A 21,948-nucleotide genomic window follows, 5' to 3' on the forward strand; every position below is an offset into this window, starting at 1 on the left:
TTAAAAGACCACGTGTATTAGGAAAAAAAAATGCAAAATATATTCTTACGTATGTAAGCTTCTCACAAATAGTGTGAATGCTCAAAAAATGCCGAAAGAAAGACTTCCTTGGTTTTGTCACGGATTAAAGATAATCGAGAATTGTTTGAGACTGCATGATTACATTTTTTAATAATTCTAATTACTCTTCAGCCCATGAAAAAGGTTGGAAAATGTGATGGATGGGGGCGAAACTAAAAAATTTCGTTTTGGGGATTTTTGAGAAAAGTCCAAGCTTCTGCTTGTCAAACTGTTACGCTCATAGAATTTTATGGTTAAATTTGTTAACACAATCTCAAAAGTGCCTCAAAATCTTAACATTTTTTAAGTCGTTCACGTTGTTTACTTTTTTGTTTACGTGTTATTTATGTCACGGTAAAAATAGGTTTATACTTACATTAAAACATAAACTTGACTTTTCAATTCTCTACATAGGCTAGTGTTTTGATGGGATAATAATTGTGTTATTGTGACCACACTGCACGTAATCAGTCACACTGCTATTAGGCTTTAAACGCAAATTTGCACATAATTTTAAATGGAAATATGTTGTGCCAATTAACTCATGCCACCTAACAATAACTTATTCGTGAACACGGCACAATAACATCCATTCTGACTTGTTTACTCCGCTTAGGTGGTAACTGATTAAATGCATTGAAATTCGAGTGCTTTCATTTCAACTTACCTTCTGATCTTTGCGAAAACAGAGCTTTAGAACCAAACCTGTAAAAATAAAACTCCGCATGCAAGAGTCAATACATTTATTAGAACAGGTGAGAGAATTTACAAAAAATATACATGTACTTAACCTAGTTCCATGATTCAGATATTTACACAAAGTACCACAAAAGGAAATGCGAATGTTGTGAAGAGTGATCGATCGCTATAGTCGGGACGGTTTACAATAATACTGATTAAATCCAAAGAGTTGCTACAGGTGACATGCTTGCAATGAAACAACCTCAATTACCAGAGTAGAATAATCGAGGTTTCACAAATTGTCGAATGCAGATATGTTAGATGTGTGATTGATATGTGGGAAAAATGTTGCTTATCTAACACTAAATTCGTGAAGCTTTATGCGTTTTCCCCTCGACGTTTGACAAAATCGTGATGAAGTAGACCAGTAGAAAAATGAAAGTCGCGTCGCATATAAATTGCTACTTTGCTTTGTCGCGAGAAACAATTGAAACGGAACCATCAAACGTCAGTTAAAGAATCTAACTTTCCAGTCACGTGGGTGATTAATTCTATGAAGAGATGTGCTAATGGAGTGGCGCAGAGCCGAACTACCAGACTTTCGGCCCGCCGAAAATACGAATTGCACAACAGCAGAAGAAGCTAATTTTGTTCACTGTCAAGTCACAGTCTTGGAGGAGTGTCGACACACACACTTGGTTCATTGTGAAAAGCTCGTAGTATCACCGCAGGTTTACAGGTCCCTGCAAAAATAAAAGATTTGCTTTAAGGGCATAAAACGTTTATTAGCCGTTACATTCGTCTCGTAAATTCAAAAACGAGAAACGTGACGGTTTTGCGAACTTTCTCCCGGAATTGAACTGTTTTTTTCGACGATTTAATTGCGAATTAGCGACATGTTTAAAGATTTACGGCCCGGGTTTGGCGGAAGATTTGTTCGCGGTTAAAAGTTGGAATTTATTGTGTTTTATCACCTGTTAGGTGGGAATTTATAGCGCAGATATAAGCAAAGGGCACGTTTTTTAAGTTTCTCGGGAATGATTTGTGGGGGAGGAAAGTCGCGGAGAAACCTCTGAACAAATTAAAATTTCTATTAAGTCGTCTGGACGGGGTGGATTTGGAAACAAGAAGAAGTTGTATTGTCTAGATTTATGTAGGAATGTGGCAGGCAGACGGGTGGTAAATAGAAACGGTTTTATTACAAAAAGCGCGTTTTCAGAGGATTGAGTTCAGTGCAAAGTTCACTGAGAGGATAGAAGGTTTTTTAAAATAATTATTCAGTGGTTAATATTAATTACTAAATAACGTACTGAGAAAACAAAATTAAACAAAATTAGTGGGGTAATTATAAAAGTAATAAAAATAATAATCTTGGGTACATCCATAACTTCCAATAAGAAGGAATGTTGTCTTGTGATAAGTAGTGATAAAATTTCGGAAATGTCAGTATTAGCAAGGGAAGAAACTTGTAGAAGACGAACTTAAGAAAAAATGAATTTGAAAATTGGAACAATTTTGTTAGGAGACAGAAAAAGGCAAGAAGAATGGATGGAGAAAGTTGTGGAGAGGTTTTGTGAAAACATTGACTTGGCTAGAAAAAGATATCGAAGGAGGGAAGGAAGAAATGATGTTCTACGAGGAGCTGATCTAAATAAACTGTGAAGAAGAATTTTAGATACAGGAAGATTTTGTCTCCAGTACGGAAGCTGAAGAAAGAAGATTATTAACAAATTTCGTGATGATCTAGATCGGAAAGTTTCCATAGAACTGAAACAAGCTTTCATAAAATTTCGAATATGCCTATTAGCACGAGGAAAAAATTTTGGAAAACGAATTCAAGAAAGAGAGAATACAGGAGTTTGGAAGGAAGTTTGAAAACTGGAAAAATTCTGGTAGAAAGGTGAAAAAAAAATTACTGGCTGAAATGGGCAGAAGTAGATCTGACTCACTGTTAATATAAGTCTGATAGAGATATTGGAAAACGTTTCGGAGAAGTTTGACAATATTTTAATAGAAACAGGAAGATTTTGTCTACAGTACAAAAGTTGAACAAAGAAGGCTACCAATAAATTTCGTGGATGATCTAGAATATTCTAAAAATAAGAAATATTTTTCTGTGGAAGATATATTGTTAAGAGAAGTTTTAATGGATTTGATGGATTTGAAAGAAACATTGATAAAATTTCGGAAATGTCAGCAAGGGGAGAAAATTCTGGGAGACGAATGCAAGAAAAGCAGAATACCAAAAATTTGAAGGGAGTTTGAAAATTGGAAAAATTCTTGTAGAAAACCGGAAAAAGTAATAGAATTGGGCTTTAAAGAGAGAGTTGATGTTGCCAACCAGTTGTCCAAAGATGGAGAAAGTTCCGAAAATTTATTTTAAAAACGATGACGTGACTACAATTTAAGTGTTGAAGAAGCTTTTTTTCCAAAATTTTCAAAAAAATTTTACTGGGTGAAGTAGTACAAAAGATTTGACTTACTGTTAATATTAGTCTTTTAGAGAAATTGGAAGACCTAGAGTTAGAACAATTGGGTTAATGAGGATTTGTCTAGAATACGAGTATATGTGAAATAACTGATTTTCTGCAAGGAGCTGATCTGATCAAATCGTGAAGCAGAATTTTAATTTTGGTCCGAAATAGAGAAGTTGAAGAAAAAAATTTCATGTTGATCTAGAATTTTAGGGTAAGAAGAAATAAACTGTCAAGAGAGATTTAAATCGGTAAGTTTCGACTGATTTGAAAGAAACGTTATTAAAATTTTAGAAATGTCAGCAAGGGGACAAAATTCTGGAAGACGAATTCAAAATAAAAGACAATACAAGAGATTTCAAGAAAATTTTAAAACTAAAAAAATTCTGGTACAAAACTGAAAAGGTAACAGAATTTGACTTTAAAGAAACAACGGAAGTCGCAGACCAATTTTCCAAAGATAGAGAAAATTCTGGAAGAAGGGCGCTCTAAAATTTTCCAAAAAATTTTACTGCTGCAAGAAGTACAGAAGAAGATTTTAAGTTGCTGTTAATAGAAGTCTGTTAGAGAAGTTTGAAGATCTAGAATTAAAACAACTGGATTAATGAGAATTTGTCTAGAAGATATATGAAGGAATCAATTTTCTACAACGAGATGATCTAAATAAATATAGTGAAGCAGAATTTTAATTTCGGGTCGGAATTAAAATTACATAGAAAAATTTGACAAAATTCTAACAGATAAAGAAAGATTTTGTCTCCTGTACAAAAGCTGAAAAAGAAGATTATTAATAAATTTCGTGGATGATCTAGATCGGAAAGTTTTCATGGAACTGAAACAAGCTTTCATAAAATTTCGAACTTGTCTATTAGCACGAGGAAAAAATTTTGGAAGACGAATTCAAGAAAGAGAGAATACAGGAGTTTTGAAGGAAGTTTGAAAACTGGAAGAATTCTGGTAGAAGATTGAAACAAGCAATAGAATTGGGCCTCAAAGAGAGAATGGTTGTAGACTTGTTGTCCAAAGATGAAGAAAGTTCGGGAAAGTTTATTTTGAAAATACTGGCTTGACTATAAATAAAGTGTCGAAGAAAGGCTTTCCAAAATTTTCAAAAAAAAAATACTGTCTGAAGTGGGCAGAAGTAGATCTGACCACTGTTAATATAAGTCTGAAAGAGATATTGGAAAACGTTTCCGCATTAGCCATAAATAGAGAAGTTTGACAATATTTTAATAGGAACAGGAAGATTTCGTCTACAGTACAAAAGTTGAACAAAGAAGGCTACCAAAAAATTTTGTGGATGATCTAGAATATTCTAAAAATAAGAAATATTCTTCTGTGGAAGATATACTGTTAAGAGAAGATTTAATGGATTTGATGGATTTGAAAGAAACATTGATACAATTTCGGAAATGTCAGCAAGGGGAGAAAATTCTGGGAAACGAATGCAAGAAAAGCAGAATACCAAAAATTTGAAGGGAGTTTGAAAATTGGAAAAATTCTTGTAGAAAACTGGAAAAAGTAATACAATTGGGTGTTAAAGAGAGAATTGATGTCGCAAACCAGCTGTCTTAAGTTCTGAAAAGTTTTTTTTAGAAACACTAGCATGACTACAATTTAAGTGTTGAAGAAGTTTTTTTTCCAAAATTTTCAAAAAAATTTTACTGGGTGAAGTAGTACAAAAGAAGATTTGACTTACTGTTAATATTAGTCTTTTAGAGAAATTGGAAGACCTAGAATTAGAACAAATGGATTAATGAGGATTTGTCTAGAAAATACGTGAAATAATTGATTTTTTGCAAGGAGCTGGTCTGATCAAATAGTGAAGCAGAATTTTAATTTTGGTCCGAAATAGAGAAGTTGAAGAAAAAAGATAGTTAACAAATTTCATGTTGATCTAGAATTTTAGGGTAAGAAGAAATAAACTGTCAAGAGAGATTTAAATCGGTAAGTTTCGACGAATTTGAAAGAAACATTATTAAAATTTTAGAAATGTCAGCAAGGGGACAAAATTCTGGAAGACGAATTCAAAATAAAAGACAATACAAGAGATTTCAAGGAAATTTGAAAACTGAAAACATTTTGGTGGAAAACTGAAAAGGTAACAGAATTGGACTTTAAAGAAACAACGGAAGTCGCAGACCAATTTTCCAAAGATAGAGAAAATTCTGGAAGAAGAGCTTTCTAAAATTTTCCAAAAAATTTTACTGGTACAAGAAATACAGAAGAAGATTTAAGTTGCTGTTAATATAAGTCTGTTAGAGAAGTTGGAAGATTTAGAATTACAACAACTGGATTAATGAGAATTTGTCTAGAAGATATATGAAGGAATCAATTTTTTACAACGATATTATCTGAATAAATATAGTGAATCAGAATTTTAATTTCGGGTCGGAATTAAAATTACACAGAAAAGTTTGACAAAATTCTAACAGATAAGGAAAGATTTCGTCTTCAGTACAAAAGTTGAAGAAAGAAGAAAATTAACAAATTTCATGAATGATGTAGAAATTTCGGATAAGAAGAAATATTGTTCTGTGGAAAAAATATACTATTAAGGGAGGTTTTAAATCGGAAAGTTTCGACAGATTGGAAAGAAACATTGATAAAATTTCGAAAATGTCAGCAAGGGGAGAAAATTCTGGAAGACGAATTCAAGAAAAAAAAAATCAAAAATAACAAGAAAGTTTGAAAATTGGAAAAATTCTTGTACAAAACCGGAAAAGGTAATAGAATTGGGTTTTAAAGAGAGAACTGATGTTGCAGAACAGTTGTCCAGAGATGGAGAAAGTTCTGAAATTTAATTTGGAAACACTAACTTGACCACGAATAAAGTGTCGGAAGAAGGGCTTTCCAAAATTTTCAAAAAAAAAAATTAGTGGTAGAAGTAGTACAGAAGAAGATCTGAGCCACTGTTAATACAAGTCTAACAGAGAAGTTGGAAGACGCAAATTTAGAACAATTTGATCAATGAAATCTATCTAGAAGATGTGTAAAAGAATTGATTTTCTACGAGAACCTGTTCTTAATTTCGGTTCGGTATTAACGTTAAATAGAGAAGTTTGACAAAATTCTAGAAGATACAAGAATATTTCTTCTATAGTGCAAAAGTTGAAGAAAGAAGATAACTAACAAAATTTCATTAATGATCTAAAATATTCCTTAAGAAGAAATATTGTTCTGTGAAAGAGGTTTAAAATGCGAAAATTTGGACAGATTTGAAAGATATATTTATAAAATTTCGAAAATGTTAGCAAAGGGACAAAACTATGGAAGATTAATTAATACAAAAGAGAATGCATCGGTTTTTAAGGAAGTTTGAAAACTGGAAAAATTCTGGCATAAAATTGAAAAAGGTAATAGAATTGGGCTTGAAAGAGAGAACTGGTGTAGTAAAGTAGTTGTTCAAAATTGCAAAAATTTCTGGGAAGCTCACTTTGAAAACACTGTCTTGACTACAACTAAAGTGTCGCAGAAAGACTTTCCAAAATTAAAAAAAAAAAAATATTGGTAGAAGTAGTACGGAAGAAGATCTGAGTCACTTTTAATATAAGTCAGATAGAGGAATTGTAAGACGTAGAATTAGAACAATTTGATGAATGAGCATCTATGTAGAAGATATACATGTATGTGAAACAATTGATTTTCGACGAGAAGCTGATCTGAATAAATAGTGATGTAGAATTTTCATTTAGGTTCGGCATGAACGTTGAACAGGAAAGTTTGAAAAATTATAAAAAATACAGGGAGATTTCATCTACAGTACAAAAGTTGGAAAAAGCAGATAACTTACAAATTTCATTAATGATCTAGAATATTCCGACAAGAAGAAATATTGCCATGTGGAAAACATATATTGTCAACAGAGGTTTTAAATGCGAAAATTTCGACAGATTTGAAAGGTGTATTCATAAAATTTCGAAAATGTTAGCCAGGGGAGAAAATTGTGGAACATTAATTAATTCAAAAAAAAATGCAGTAGTTTCCAAGGAAGTTTCAAAACTGGAAAAATTTTGGCAAAAAATTGAAAAAGCAATAGAATTGGGCTTTAAAGGGAGAATTGGTGTCGTAGACTGGTTGTCCAAAAATGGGGAAATTCTTTGAAAGCTCAATTTGAAAACACTGGCTTGACAACAACTAAAATGTCGAAGAAAGGCTTTCCAAAATTTTCAAAAAAAATTTGTGGTAGAAATAGTACAGAAGAAGATCTGAGTCACGGTTATTATAAGTCTGATAGAGAAATTGGAAGACGTGGAATTAGAACAGTTTGATTATGTAAATGAAAATATGTAAAATTTTCTAGGAGCAGCTGATCTGAATAAATAGTGTAGCAGAATTTTAATTTCGGTTCGACAACATTAAACAGCGAAGTTTGACAAAATCCTAATACATACAGGAACACTTCCTATACAATACAAAAGTTGAAGAAACAAGATTACTGATAAATTTCGTGGATATTCTAGAATATTCTAAAATTAAGAAAAATGGTCCTCACGAGGGGTCCTAAAACGGAAAGTTTCCATCGAAGTTATTGAAAATTCATGGTGAAAACACTAGCTTGACAAAAAATAAAGTGTCAAAGAAGGGTTTTCCAAAATTTTCGAAAAAAATATACTGATAGAAGTTGTGCAGAAGAAGATCTGAGTTGCTGTTAATATAAGTCTGTTAAAGAAATTGGAAGATGTAGAATTAGGACTATTGAATTAATGAGAATTTCTCTAGAAGATCTGTGAAGGAATTGATGTTCTACGATGAGCTGATCTGAAAATAGTGAAGCAGAATTTCAATTTCTGTTCGGTATCAACGTTAAATAGAGATGTTTAACAAAATTTTAATAGATACAGTAAGATTTCGTCACCAGTTCAAAAGTTGAAGAAAGAAGATTACTAACAAATTTCGTAGATGATCTAGAATATTCTAAAAATAAGCAATATTGTCCCATTGAAGATGTATACTGTTAAGGTAGGCTTTAAATGTGAAAGTTTCGATGGATTTAAAAAAACAATGATAAAATTTCGGAAACACCAACAAGGGGAGAAAAACGTATTCAAGAAACAGAGAATACATGAGCTCTCAAGGAAGTTTGAAAACTGGAAAAAATGTTGGTAAAAGACTGAAGAAGGCAATAGAATTGGGCCTCAAAGAGAGAATTGTCATAGCTCAGTAGTCCAAATTTGGAGAAAGTTCTGCATAGATCATTCTGAAAACACTGGCTTTACTACAAAGTGTCCAAGAAAGGTTTTCCAAAGTTAAAAAAAATACTGGTAGAAGTAGTATAGAAGAAAATCTGAGTCACAAATAATGTAAGTCTGTTAGAGAAATTGGAAAAGGTAGAATTAGAACAATTTGATTAATATAATCTAAATGTTTTAAAAATAAGCAATATTGTCCTGTGGAAGTTTGACAACATTCTAACAGATACAAGAAGATTTCCTATACAGTACAAAAATTGAAGAAAGGAGATTATTAATAAATTACGTGGATTATCTAGAAGATTCTAAAAGTAAGAAACATGGTCCTGTGAAAGAGAGAAACACTGGGTTCATTTAGAAGTTCTGAGGGAAGGAAAAAAATTACCCTGGACAAAATTCTGGCCTTTGAAAAAAATAGTTTAAAATACATATAAGCAGGATTACCCGAATGTTAAATTCATATTCTTGGATGATACAATATCTACAATTTTATAAACCGAGCGATTTTGACGAAACTGTAAGTGCAAAAATCAGTCTTATCTTATCAAATATTAGCCCCGCCCACCCGCCCTCTGCTTTCTTAGAAAGTACATCCTTTACAAAATCAGTTTTATCTTAGCAAGTATTATTTCAAGAGAGGTTTTAAATCGGAAAGTTTACATTGGATTGAAACAAGTTTTTATTAAATTTCGAAAATGCGTAGTAGGAAGGAGAGAAAATTCTGGAAATGGAGTTCATGAAAACTGAAAAAATTCTGATAGAAAACCAAAAACGGGAATAGAATTGGGCCTCAAAGAGAGAAATGTTGTCGTAGACCTGTTGTCCAAAAATGAAGAAAGTTATGGAGAATCGATTTTGAAAGAAGTGGCTTAATTATATATAAATAAAGTGTCAAAAATTTTACTAGTAGAAGTAGTTCCAGAAGAAGATCTAAGTTATGGTTAATAGGTAAGTCTGTTGGAGAAAATGGAAGATGTAGAATTCGACCAAGTGAATTAATGACGATCTGACTAGAAGATGTAGGAAACAATTGATGTTCTATGAGAAGTTTATATGAATAAACAGTACAGTAGAATTTTCATTTTGGTTCGGTACTAACGTTACAAAGAGAAGTTTGGCAAAATTCTAAAAAATACAGAAAGATGTCGTCTCCGGTACAAACTCTGAAAAAAAAAACATAACTAAAAAGTTCATGGATGATCTAGAACATTTTAATAAGACGAAATATTATCTTGTGGAAGATATACAGTTATTATCAGGAGACATATTAAACTGGAAAGAAGCACTGATAAAATTTCGGTAATGTCTATTAGGAAATGGAGAAAATTTTAGAAGAAGAAATGAAGAAAAAGTGAATATGGGGGTTTCGAAGAAATTTAAAAACAACTGGAAAATGGAATAATTTTGGTAGAAGACTAAAAAGCTAAAAAGAATTGGGCCTCAAAGACAGAATTGGTGTCGTAGATTAGTTGTCCAAAGATGAAGAAAGTTCTGGAAACTTTATAGTTTATTTTGATAACATTGGCTTAACTGGAAACAAAGTGTAGACGAAGGACTTTAAAAAAGATCGAAAAAAGTTTACAGGTAGAAGTAGTACACAAGACGATCTGAGTTACTGTTAATATAAATCTATTAGAGAAATTGGAAGACGTAGAATTAGAAAAAGTGGACTAATGAGCATCTGACTAGAAGATATAGGAAATGATTGATGTTCTACTAGAAGTTTATTTGAATAAGTAGTGAAGTAGAATTTTAATTTCGGTTCGGTACTAACACGAAAAAGGGAAGTTTGCCAAAATTCTAAAAGGTACAGGAATATTCTCCAGTATAAAAGTTGTAGAAAAATAATCACTAACAAAGTTCGTGTATGATCTAGAATATTATAATAAGTAGAACTATTGTCTTGTGGAATATATATAGTTATCGTCAAGAGACGTTTTATATATATATATATATATATATATATATAATCAACTCCCATCTACCTTTCGGTGTAGGGTTACAAACTAAATAAATACATTGTAATTAAATTAATATTAATAGGTATTCCACTCTTCCCCGTGCACAAATTTACCCCACTCTTTCTTATTTCTTGTCATTTCTTTCGCTTCTATCCATGTTTTCCCTCTCTTGCGTAGACTTTTTTGTATTGTGTTGTTCCATGTCTCTTGGGGTCTTCCTCTGCTTCTTCTTCCTTGAACTTTTGCTTGCCATACTTGTTTAGCGGCTCTATCTGCATTCATTCTCTGTACATGTCCCCACCAACTTAATTGTTTGTTTTCTATTGCGTCCATCAGTTTTTTGCTTTGTAATTGTTCTCTTATTTGGCTACTTCTTATATGATCTCTTAACGTTACTCCTATGACTCGTCTTAGATATTTCATTTCGTTCGCTTCTAGTCTGCTTTTCATTTTTTGTGATAAAACCCACGTCTCGCATCCATACGTTAAAGTAGGTAGGTATATCGTTTTATATACACTCATTTTCGTTTTCTGGCTTATTTCCCTTTTGTTCAAGAGACGTTTTAAATATAGTAAAAGTTTCCGTGGATTTGAAAAAGGCATTGATAAAATTTCGGAAATGCCTGTTAGGAAGAGGAAAAAAGTTTATGTTTAGAGCAATTTTAATCTAGATGTCTAGAGATTGTCATTTCTTCGAATTCTAGCCCCATAATCTTTGTTTTTTTTTTTTCAGTTTGTGCATATTGCTTTTACAATTTTCTTTTTTATATTCAATTGATGTTATTGCAACATTTCCTAATTAAGATTATCACATAGGCTGTGTATTCGATAAAATTCTTATTCTACACGAAGGATGGGTGTTGCTTAAAAAAAAATAAATCACATGTCAATTAATTGTAATAAAACACGTTTACGAGCTAGACAACCAATAATTCAGGATTTAATAAAATCATTTATTGTTTTTAAAATGCGGCAAATATCGAAGTCACTTTTGACAACTTTTCCACAACACACTTGATCTATAAACATTTACAGACACACTGTATAATGTATAGGGTGAGTCACTAAGCCCACAGTCTTCGGTATCTTATCAATTGTTAGAGATTAAAAAAATAAAGACTGAAGTTACAAAGTTCCTTGAGTAGCAGTCTAGTCTGAGTAATATTTCATTCCCGTCAAAGTATTCAGAAATAAATATCAGAATCAACTGGCACACTACAACCCTGAAAATTCGCCCCGTCAAACGCAATATTCTTAGGAGGCTTATCCTTTAAAAGAGGAACGAAAACTCACTTACGCCACCGGCAACGATTTCTTTCGTGGAGAAAATTCAACAAGCTTCATTCGAAATAACACGAGTGACACGAATAAGAAGTTAGGGCGATGAAATAGGGCTACCTGTTGAGGACAGCAAATAAAGCGCAAGCTCGGAGTGAACTAAAAAAATTGTTACTATTAGGTACCCAGCAGAATTTAAATACAGCAAAACCCTTGTAAATTTTTATAAGACTTAAATATGACTCTTGGAGCGACTACGTTTTTTATATTTGTTTGTCGTGCCCTTATTTTTTGCACTGTAAGTATGACAAACATTGCCAGATAAACTGCTTCTTTGTTTGGATTTGAATGATGGGCAGTAAAAAATACTTTAGTATCGGAGTGCTATCAAAGATCTTGGAACAACAGTGATAACAAAAGTTTATTTACACTAGCCAGAAACAACGATCGAGGATAGGCGGACAGTAACTTAAGATCAATAAAAGGACCAAGATAAAAAAAAAAGGAGGGAGTTAAGTGAAACTAGAACTGGGTGTATTTATGTCGACAGTAAAATTTAGTTTAGAACATCCGGAAAACCGGGAATACATATATACAAGGCGTCTAACGTTATAGATATTTAGTCCTACAGTCAGTGCACTCTATCTCCATTATTTAAAACCCGGAACTTTTCCTCCTTCTAAGAGCCAAGTATTCCCAGAGCTCCCGTCCATCCCTTAGAAATTTTATTACTTGCATAATACCTAATAACTCTGTAAAGAGCATTTCCATATATTTTCTCGACGTTTATAACCCACTTTCTGCAACCGTGCAACTTTCAAAATCCATTAATACTAGCAAAGCTCCGTAAATTAACCCCATTAAACGCGCAAAAACCGCGACATAATCGACGCGTCAACTTCGCAAAATATCTTAAGCACAACCCTATTTTCATTTTAAATAATCACCTACCCCTGATGTAGCGTTGGCATAAATCGCGAAACTAATTAAGCGTATCACAATCACGTTTCGGAAAACCACATGTAAAACGCGTAATAGGTTATTTATAGCCCTAGAGCGATAAATCGGCTATTAGGAAACCCGAACGAACCCTACATACATCTTGCTCATTATAAAATTAAAATTTAATTATTAAATTCACCCCTTTGCGACCCTATCACAAAGCGCTCGTACTTACCACACCGATGCATACCGCGGAATCTTGACAGTTCCTAAACGGCACTTCCGTCAAAGCTCACTTCTTTGTTCTTGGTAGTTTTCCTTCCTCAGCTGCAAAAACCGCCCTTGTCTAGCTGCATTTCCGAACGAAGTATCAAGGAATTCTTCACCCCCATTTCGTTCAGTTCGTTCTTATTTGATGTGTCTAGATTTATCAAGTTGGATTCTTGGATGTTTCTTTTGGCGATGGTGTTTTTTCGGTAGATGCTCTGATTTTCGATCGTCGTGCCCTGCAATAAGCAATAAAAGTCCCATCGCGACAGGGTAATGATGATTTGATGGGTTAGTGTGTATGTTTATGGTTTAAGTTGGGGTGTTATTGAAACGGGGATGTTTACACCGTGAGAGCGAAAATAAAATGAAACAGACTAGGGTGAGGACACGTTTTTGGATTGGTAACACTGACATTTCAATTTATTTTTGTAAGGTTGAAATAAAATTGACAACTACAAGGGAATCTGTGATTACCTAGAGAAATCACAACCCCACTTTGAGTAAATAAAGATCTAAAGCCCCATTATAACCCACTAGTATTTAAACTGTTAGAACAAGCTTTAAAAACGTCAAAAAAAAGAATCAATAAAGAGTTATAGTCGCAAATGGCTACTACGTGCAAAAATTTGTCTTAATTTTCGTTTAGTAATGGCGTGAATGCGGGCATTCATTTCACTTAAACTATAATTTTATTCTCTTAGTAAATAATGTTGAAAGCTTCTACAAACAGCCGCGTGTTTAGCATTTGTTGGCCAACTCGGCAAACTCAATTTCATTATAAAAACAAAGAAAAATTGCCCCGAAATGGAGAAGAACCCAACACAAATTGACAATGAGCTTTGGGGTTTCTTTCTTTGTGGCATTTTCTGAAGGGGAAAATGCGAAAGTGCTAACGGCGTTCGCAAAAATTAATTATTTTGTTTGGTTTAGTGCGAAATTATCGTTGGCTGCTAATTACACAATTTTTCGAATTGCGGTTCCGCCTGTGGTGGATTTTTAATTGGGGGTAGACGTTATATTATGTTTTAGCGTTTCAATGGGTTTGAAATAAATGGACTACGTTACATTAGTAAATGTTATTAAATACTACGAGTATAAAATAAGATACTTCTCCACTTGTGTTCATTTTTTGAAAAAAAAAAAAAATTTTTTTGATTTGCAATTTTTCATTTTTTGTTGTTACTTCAATTTTACGACGTGCAACTCTTCGAATTTTCTTATTCTTCGATTCTTCGAATTTTTTAATCTTCAATTTTTCGATTTTTCAGGTTTTTGATTTTTCAGTTTTTCTATTTATTAAAGTTTCAAATTTTCGACTTCGATTTGTTGATTTCTCAATCCTTTCATGTTTCGTTTCTCGATGTTTCAGTTTGTCATTTTTTATCGATTTTTTGGTTCTTCGACTTTTTGATTTTTCAATTCATCAATTTTCGATTTTTCAGAATTCTGATTTTCGAATTTATCATTTTTTTCAAATTTTTAATTATTCGATTTTTCAATTTTTCTTCGATTTTTCAATTTTTCCAAATTGCAGTTTTGGGATTTTACTTTTTGGATTCCCCAATTTTTAGATTTTTCTATTTATTGATTATTCTATTAGATTTTAGATTTTCAAAATTTTGGATTCGGTAATTTTCGATTTTCAAAACTTTCAATTTTTCGATTTCTTGATTTTTCAGTTCTTCGGTATTTTTGTTTTTCAATCTGTCAGTTTTTTAAATTTTAGTTTTTTCAGTTTTTTGAGGTTTCGATTTTTCGCTTTTTGTTTTTAGGTTTTGCTTTTTTCAATTTTTATATTTTCAATTATTCAATTTTTCGATTTTTCAGTTTTCCGATTTTTCGAGATTCTGATTTTTCCAATTTATCAATTTTTTCAAATTTTCAATTTTTCGATCTAGGATTTTCGACTTGTCAATTTCTGGGTTTTCTAATTTTTAGATTTCTCAGTTTTTCGATATTTCAATTTTGGAATTTTTCAATTTTCCGAGTTCTCAATTTTTCGATGTTTCAGTTTTGGGATTTTTCAATTTTTCGATTCTTCGATTAATCTTCGATTTTTCAGATTTTCGATATTTCAATTTTGGAATTTTTAGTATTTCGATCCTTCAATTTTTCGATTTTTAAATTTTATATTTTTCATTTTTCCGATTTTTAAATTTTATATTTTCCATTTTTTCGATTTTTAAATATTAGATTTTTCAGTTTATTGATGCTTCGATTTCTCGATCTTTTGATTTTTCAACTTTTCAGTCGTAGATTTTTCAGTTTCCAATTACTCGATTTTTAAAATCGTGAATTTTTCGATTTTTTGATGTTTTGATTTCTCGGATTTTCAAATTTTCGATTTTAAAAATTTTTAATTTTTCGATTTCTCGATTTATCAGTTCTTCGGTATTTCTACACATTTTTTAATTTATCAGATTTTTTTAATTTTACCTTTGTCAGTTTTTTTGAAGCTTTGATTTCTATATCATTCGATTTTGAGCTTTTTGGTTTTAAATTTTTCGGTTTTTCAACTTTTCTATTTTCAAGTCTTCAATTTTTCGATTTTTTAGTTTTCCGATTTTTCGGGATTCTGATTTTTCCAATTTATCAATTTTTTTAAATTTTCAATTTTTCGATCTAGGATTTTCAACTTGTCGGTTTCTGGATTTTCTAATTTTTAGATTTATCAGTTTTTCAATGTTTCAGTTGTGGAATTTTCCAATTTTTCGATTTCTCAATTTTTTGATGCTTCAGTTTTGGGATTTTTCACTTTTTCGATTTTTCAATTAATCTTCGATTTTTCAGATTTTCGATATTTTAATTTTGGGATTTTCAGTATTTCGATCCTTCAATTTTCCGATTTTTAAAATTTATATTTTCCATTTTTTCGATTTTTAAATTTTAGAGTTTTCAGTTTATTGATGCTTCGATATCTCGATCTTTCGATATTTCGATTTTTCAGTTGTAGATTTTTCAGTTTTCCAATTTCTAGCTTTTTAAAATTTTGGATTTTGGATTTTTTAGTTTTTCGATTTGTAAGTTATAGATTTTTCAATTTTTCGATTTTTTGATGTTTTGATTTCTCGAATTTTCAAAATTTCGATTCCTCAATTTTCGATTTTCAAAATTTTCATTTTTCGATTTCTCGATTTTTCAGTTCTTCGGTATTTCTACATATTTTTCAATTTTTCAGTTTTTTTTTATTTTAGCTTTTGTCACATTTTTGATGTTTCGATTTATATATTTTTCGATTTTGAGCTTTTTGGTTTTTCCATTTTTTGATTTTTAAAATTTTTGATTTTTCGAGATCTGTATGTTTCGATTTTTCAATTGTTCAATTTCTCGATTTTTCGATTTTGGTCTATTTCGATTTCTCAGTTTTTCGGCGTCTCGACTTTTCGATTTCTCGAACTTTTCATGTTCGTTTCTCAATGTTTCAGTTTCTCAATTTTTTTATCGATTTTTTGGTTCTCCGACTTCCCGATTTTTCGACTTTTCGGTTTTTCAGTTCTTCAATTTTTCAGGATTCTGATTTTCCAATTTATAAATTTTTTCAAATTCGCTATTTTTCGATTTAGATTTTTCGACTTCGATTTCTTGATTTTACAATTTTTCGATTTCCCAATTTTTCGACGATTCAGTTTTGGAATTTTTCAATGATTCGATTCTTCAATGTTTCTTGGATTTTTCAGGTTTTCGATATTTCAGTTTTGGTATTTTCAATTTTTCGATCCTCCAATTTTTCCATTTTTCGAATTCTCTATTTATGGATTTTTACTATTTCAATATTTCAATTTTTCAGATTTTTAAATTTCAGGTTTTTCAATTTTTAATGTTTCGATTTCTATATCTTTCAATTTTTCGCTTTTTGGTTCTCAATTTTTCAATTTTTCAATTTTTAAAATGTTTGATTTTTCGTTTTTTTGAATTTTTCGATTTTGGGCCATGTCGATTTTTCAGTTTTTCTCGATCTTTTCATGTTTTGTTTCTCGATGTTTCAGTTTCTCATTTTTTTAATCGATTTTTTGGTTTTTCGACTTCTGGATTTTTCGATTTTTCCGTTTTTTAATTCTTCTATCTTTCGATTTTTCAATTTTTTCTATTTTTTGATATTTTGACTTCTCCAGTTTTCAAATTTTCGATTCCTTAATTTTGGATTTTTTAATTTTTGGATTTTTCAAGATTCTGACTTTCGAAATTTTCAATTTTTCGATTTTTCGACTTGTCGATTTTGTTGATTTTCCAATTTTTTGATCTTTCAGTTTTGGGATTTTCAATTTTTCGATTCTTAAATTTTTCTTCGATTTTTCAGGTTATCGATATTCCAATTTTGGGATTTTCAGTATTTCGATCCTCCAATTTTTGATTTTCGATTTTTAACTTTTCGATTTTTCTATTTCTCGAATGTTACTTTTTCGATATATGTGTCAATTTTTCAATTTGTAAATTATGTATTTTTCAATTTTTCCATTTTCAAATTTTAGATTTTTCGGTTTTCCAATTCCTCAATTTTTAAAATTTTGGATTTTTCGATTTGTAAATTTTAGAATTTCCAATCTTTTCGATTTTTGATGTTTCTATTTCTCTATTTTTCAAATTTTCGATTCCTCAATTTTCGATTTTTAAAATTTTTGATTTTTCGCTTTCTCGATTTTTCAGTACTTCGACATTTCAATTTTTCAGATTTTTAAATTTCAGGTTTTTCAGCTTTTGATGTTTCAATTTCTATATCTTTCGATTTTTCGCTTTTTGGTTTTAGATTTTTCGGTTTTTCGATTTTTCTATTTTTAATATTTTTGATTTTTCGTTTATTTGAATTTTTCTAATTTTCAGGATTCTGATTTTCGAATTTTTCAATTTTTTCAAATTTTCAATTTTTCAATTTAGATTTTTCGACTTGTCAATTTTGTTAGTTTTCCAATTTTTAAATCTTTCAATTCTGGGATTTTTCAGTTTTTCGGTTCTTCAATTTTTCTTCGAGTTTTCCGGTTTTCGATATTTCACTTTTGGGACTTCCAGTATTTCGATCCTTCAATTTTTCAGTTTTCAGATTTTTTGATTTTCCGATTTTTCAATTTTTCGCTTTTTTATTTTCTCGATACCTCAATTTTTCGATTTGTAAATTTAAAATTTTTCAGTTTATTGATGCTTCGATTTCTGTATCCTTCGATTTTTCCCTTTTTGGTTTTAGATTTTTCGGTTTTTCAATTTTTCTATTTTTAATATTATTGATTTTTCGGTTTTTAAATTTTTCTATTTTTCGATTTTGGGCTATTTCGATTTCTCAGATTTTCGGCGTCTCGACTTTTCGATTTCTCGATCTTTTCATGTTTCGTTTCTCGATGTTTAAGTTTGTCATTTTTTTAAATCGATTTTTTGATTCTTTGACTTCTGGATGTTTCGATTTCTCGATCTTTCAGTTTTAGAATTTTTGGTTTTCCAAATTCTCGATTTTTAAGATATTTTGATTTTAAAATTTTTGGTTTCTAGATTTTAAAATCGAGATTTCGATGTTCCGATTTTTGGGTTGTCCAATTACTAGATTTTTGGATTTATCGATTTTTTTTTAAACTTAAATCTTGCAATTTAAAATTTTTAAATTTCCGTTTTCGATTTCTCGATATTTTCATGTTTGGTTTCTCGATGTTTCAGAAATTGAAAGTATAAAGAAAATGGGAAACCGAAAATTGGAAAAATTGAAACAATGAAAACTTGAAGGACTGAAGAATTTTAAAATCGAAAAATGAAAGCGTCCAATAAATGAAAACATTTTAAAATTCAACAATAGGGAAATGGAAAAATTCTAAAATCGTAAAATTAAAAATTATAATTATTATTACGTACTTAAAATGAAAACTAGAAAAATCGAAAAATCGAAAAGTCTCACAATGAAAAAAGAATAGTTATAAAATCAGAAAGTTGAAAACCCGAAAAATGGAAAAAATAAAGAAAATGAAAAACTGAAACGAAAAATTGCAAATCGAAAAATTGAAAAACTGAAAAATTGAAAATTCGAAGAACTGAAAAATCAAAAATTTAAAAATCGAAGGTGGATGTTTTAAAATTGAAACAACAAAAAAATGGAAAATTGAAAAATTGTAGCAACTGAAAATTGGAAAAATAATGAAAATAAAAAACCCAAAGCAAAAATTGCAAATCGAAAATTTGAAGAAACGAAAAATTGACGAAATGAAAAATCGTAAATCGAAAAACTAAAATTTCAAAAAATTAAAATTAAAAAAACAAAAAATTGTAAAATCGCATAAATAAAAAATAAACCTTCGACCAATTTTTTTTCTGACTTATTTTTGACTCACTTGAGTATGCCTGCGAAAAGTGGAATTAAAGCTGGTTTCACAGTTTCCTGCTAGAGTCGCATTTCGTGGCCACCTTGGATCTTGACAGCATAAATATTGATTAAAGTGGGCCCTGAATACCCCACTGACGCAATACAAAGCCACAGGATTGACGCACGAGTTGAGGAAACTGAAAAAGAGGAAATTGTTGCGTAAGTGGTAGTCGAATAAACGGTTGCCTATACTCGTATAATTGGTTGCCTACTCTTCCTTTTTACAAACCGGAAACAGAACATCCTGTTGATCGCCGCTTCTATAAATAAACATAACAAACTCTCAACAAGTTTCGGCACGAATTTGCGATCCATTTTCATAACCTAACCAACTTTCAGAAACTAAAAATTGTTGCCAACTTTGGTATTTTCGAATTGAATTTTGGCCGAACTTTGTGACCTGTCGATATGAAAATAAGGGTGATGGAACGAGGAAGTTTTCTTTTTTACCGGCCCACAAAAAGCGTTGTTCGGAGTGCCTTCCGTGGGAATCGTTTATTTAATACCTCTCCAGTGTATTTTTCGGGGCGAAATAAAGTTTGGAAGGCCAAAAATATCTCAAGCAGGGGTTTTATTGATCTCGTAGGGATATTTTGACTCAAGTTATAGCAAAAAATAAATAATGAATAATGTATTAGAACAATGCTTTCACAATTTCGTTTTCAAGATGACTCGATTAAAATTTTCCGCACTAGTGCGGCAACAGGACAAAAAGTGCGTTCCGCCTAAACCGTAATAATTTATAACCGAAAATCGTCCTTCCCTGGAACGCTTTGCAGGGCTGCTTCCACTCGATTAAAGGACATTAAACACCTCCCTGCCCCGTAATAAAGCCGATTATAATTCCCAACCCCTAAATCCTTTAAAACCGCAACTTCTGCTCCAGGAAAAAATTGTCTCCGGGAAAACTTTTAATTCACTTCAAAATAAAGCCTCGAACGTCCATCACCAACTTTTTCATTATTGCCAACTTACCTCATGCAAAAACCCACGATTTTCGTGGCGTGCCACCAGTCGTTGTATGCGGCGTCTGCATTGGGGTGAAAATAGAACCACAGCATGAAAACGTGGTGCGGAAGAAAGCAGATACAAAACACTGGAAAGAAAAAGGTCGTTATTGGAAAAGTTGTCGGCGGAAAAATGTTTAATCAGATTTAATAATGGGTTGTTTTTTGGCGATATGTTAAAAGCTAACGGCAGCAGCTATAATAATAAAATTTATTGGCGTCGTAAATCCACCAAATTAATTTATGATGGCACTAATCCGTTATTTGTTGCGTCGAGAATGAAGTTATGCTGGGAATTGGGTTAGGTAATTTCGTCGTTTAATAAATCTACGCGATATTCGCTAGGGCTAGATTTAAGGAAAGATTTGTATGTAGTTAATTGTACAAAGAGGGGCATGAACATCAATGAAAATTTAAATGTGTATCGTCGACGTTGTAAGTGCTGTGTAAGTAAATTTCTTGTGATGTCCTCTCAAAGTTTGCTTGTAAAGACCCTCTGAGAAAGATCGTCGGGGCAATGAATGGTTAAAAGGATATGACAAGCAAAAAATGTACTGTTAAGGTAACTTTATGTGTTACACAAAAAGTTTCACGCCAAAAGTTGTTTTAGAATTTAAATATTTTACGTAAATTTGCGTGGAAAGGTAGAATTTATTCTCTACATTGTTATTTTTGTTGGAAACATTTAAGAAACTTTGGTTTACTTAAAAAATTATAATATTTTTATAGAAGTTTAAGGTGCATTGGTTGTTTTAACTGCCGAGTGATTTTTTTAATTTTTGCATTAGTTAGCCATGACGTGGAGGTCAGTAGTGCAATTGAAACCGCTGACGTGGGCGCATGGCCAACTACAACAGAAATTTTAACAAATTGCAGAGAATAGTTTCTTTTGGTATCGCCTGAAACTATGCCCAGTGTAGTTTTCTAATGACGTTATATATTTAGAATTTCTGTGGAGCTTGTTTTTTTGAATTACAATTGTATTTTCAGCGTTTTGGTATTTGTAAATGTTTCGATCAACATTATTTCAGCAAGGACACGTATGTCAATTCCGACAGGTGCAGTGTAATATCAATAATATATAATAATAAAAAAAATCTAGAAATTGAAAAATTCCCAGAATAGAAATTTGAAAAATTGACATATCGAAAACTTAATCGGGAAAATAAATCTAAAAATGGAAAAGTTGAAAAATTTTAAAAATCGAAAAACCGAGATGGCACGAAATAAAACCAAAAATTATGAAATTGGTGATAAATGAAAATTCCAAATTGTAAAATGTAAAATTTAAAAAGTCGAAAAATTTCAAAACCAGTTAGTAAACTGAAAATTTAAAAATTTAAAAATCGATAAATCTAGTGTAAAATAGAAAAATCTAAAATTTAGAAATCGACACTGAAGAATCGATAAATTCAAAAATCGAGAAATTGAAAAATTCCAAAACTGTCTGAAAAATGGAAAAACGTAAAATTAAAAATTGAAACATTGAAATCTCGATAAATCAAGGAATTGAAAAATTGTAAATCGAATAATTTAAAAATAAGTCAACTGAAAAATTAAAAATTTAAAAGTTCGAAAAACTGAAAAAAATATCGAAGAACTAGAAAATCGAAAAATCCACAATTCGTGTGAAAAATAGAAAAATGTAAAAATCTGACTTTAAAAATCGAAACATTTGAAAATGGAAAAGCCGAAACGTCGAAAAATCGAAAAATGGGAAACTGAAAAATTGAAACATTGAGTAACCAA

The 21,948-nt window shown here is 31.1% G+C and overlaps 1 protein-coding gene across 2 annotated transcripts in view; it reads right to left on the reverse strand.

Moving 5' to 3' along the window:
* Nucleotides 1-820: 820 nt before the first annotated feature.
* Nucleotides 821-21,948, reverse strand: part of LOC135132182 (neuropeptide CCHamide-2 receptor-like) — a 225,983-nt gene continuing 204,855 nt past the window's right edge. For both annotated transcript variants that reach the window (XM_064060171.1, XM_064060169.1), the window contains exons 6-9: nt 20,168-20,288; nt 19,161-19,329; nt 12,824-13,094; nt 821-1,484 (exon numbers count right to left, since the gene is read on the reverse strand). In XM_064060171.1, the coding sequence (XP_063916241.1) occupies nt 12,912-13,094; nt 19,161-19,329; nt 20,168-20,288 (473 nt within the window). In that variant the 3' untranslated portion in view covers nt 821-1,484; nt 12,824-12,911. The remainder of the gene's footprint in view (nt 1,485-12,823; nt 13,095-19,160; nt 19,330-20,167; nt 20,289-21,948) is intronic.

The sequence above is a fragment of the Zophobas morio genome, unplaced genomic scaffold, assembly GCF_036711695.1.
Source record: "Zophobas morio isolate AGI-343-1 ecotype UQ-CSIRO unplaced genomic scaffold, CSIRO_AGI_Zmor_V1 ptg000021l, whole genome shotgun sequence".
NCBI classification, from domain to species: domain Eukaryota; kingdom Metazoa; phylum Arthropoda; class Insecta; order Coleoptera; family Tenebrionidae; genus Zophobas; species Zophobas morio.